General features: G+C 50.1%; 1 protein-coding gene across 1 annotated transcript in view; it reads right to left on the reverse strand.

Annotated features, from left to right (window-relative positions):
- Positions 1-366, reverse strand: part of LOC119589371 (cholinesterase 2-like) — a gene marked incomplete at its 5' end in the record, with an annotated part of 36,916 nt that extends 36,550 nt beyond the window's left edge. The window contains one exon of the mRNA XM_037937987.1: positions 228-366. Coding sequence (XP_037793915.1) covers positions 228-366 — 139 coding nt within the window. The remainder of the gene's footprint in view (positions 1-227) is intronic.
- Positions 367-371: the final 5 nt, after the last annotated feature.

Consider the following 371-nt stretch of genomic DNA (forward strand, 5'->3'; position numbering starts at 1 on the left):
AGCTTCCTTTTCCACAATCTCTCCCAAAACCAAACTACCACAAAACCATAAGATAATACCATAACAAAACCATACTACCATAAAATCCTAAAACCATCCCAACATCAAATCTTAAATAGACAATCCCAGCACAAAACCATTCCCCCATAAAACCATTCCCCCATAAAGCCATAAAATGACGAAGCCCAACCACCAATCCCCAGGGCAGTACCACCCCTACCACTCACCAAGGACGCCGAGCCTGTACTGCAGAACAACCAGGACGATCTCCTCGTTGAGCAGGGCGTGGGGAGGGGCGGCCTCTCCAGAACCCCCGTGGTACCCTCCCCCGTGCAGGTACACCAAGACGGGTAATCCAACACTCACGCGAT

Source organism: Penaeus monodon, chromosome 25 (assembly GCF_015228065.2).
Source record: "Penaeus monodon isolate SGIC_2016 chromosome 25, NSTDA_Pmon_1, whole genome shotgun sequence".
In the NCBI taxonomy this organism is placed as follows: Eukaryota; Metazoa; Arthropoda; class Malacostraca; order Decapoda; family Penaeidae; genus Penaeus; species Penaeus monodon.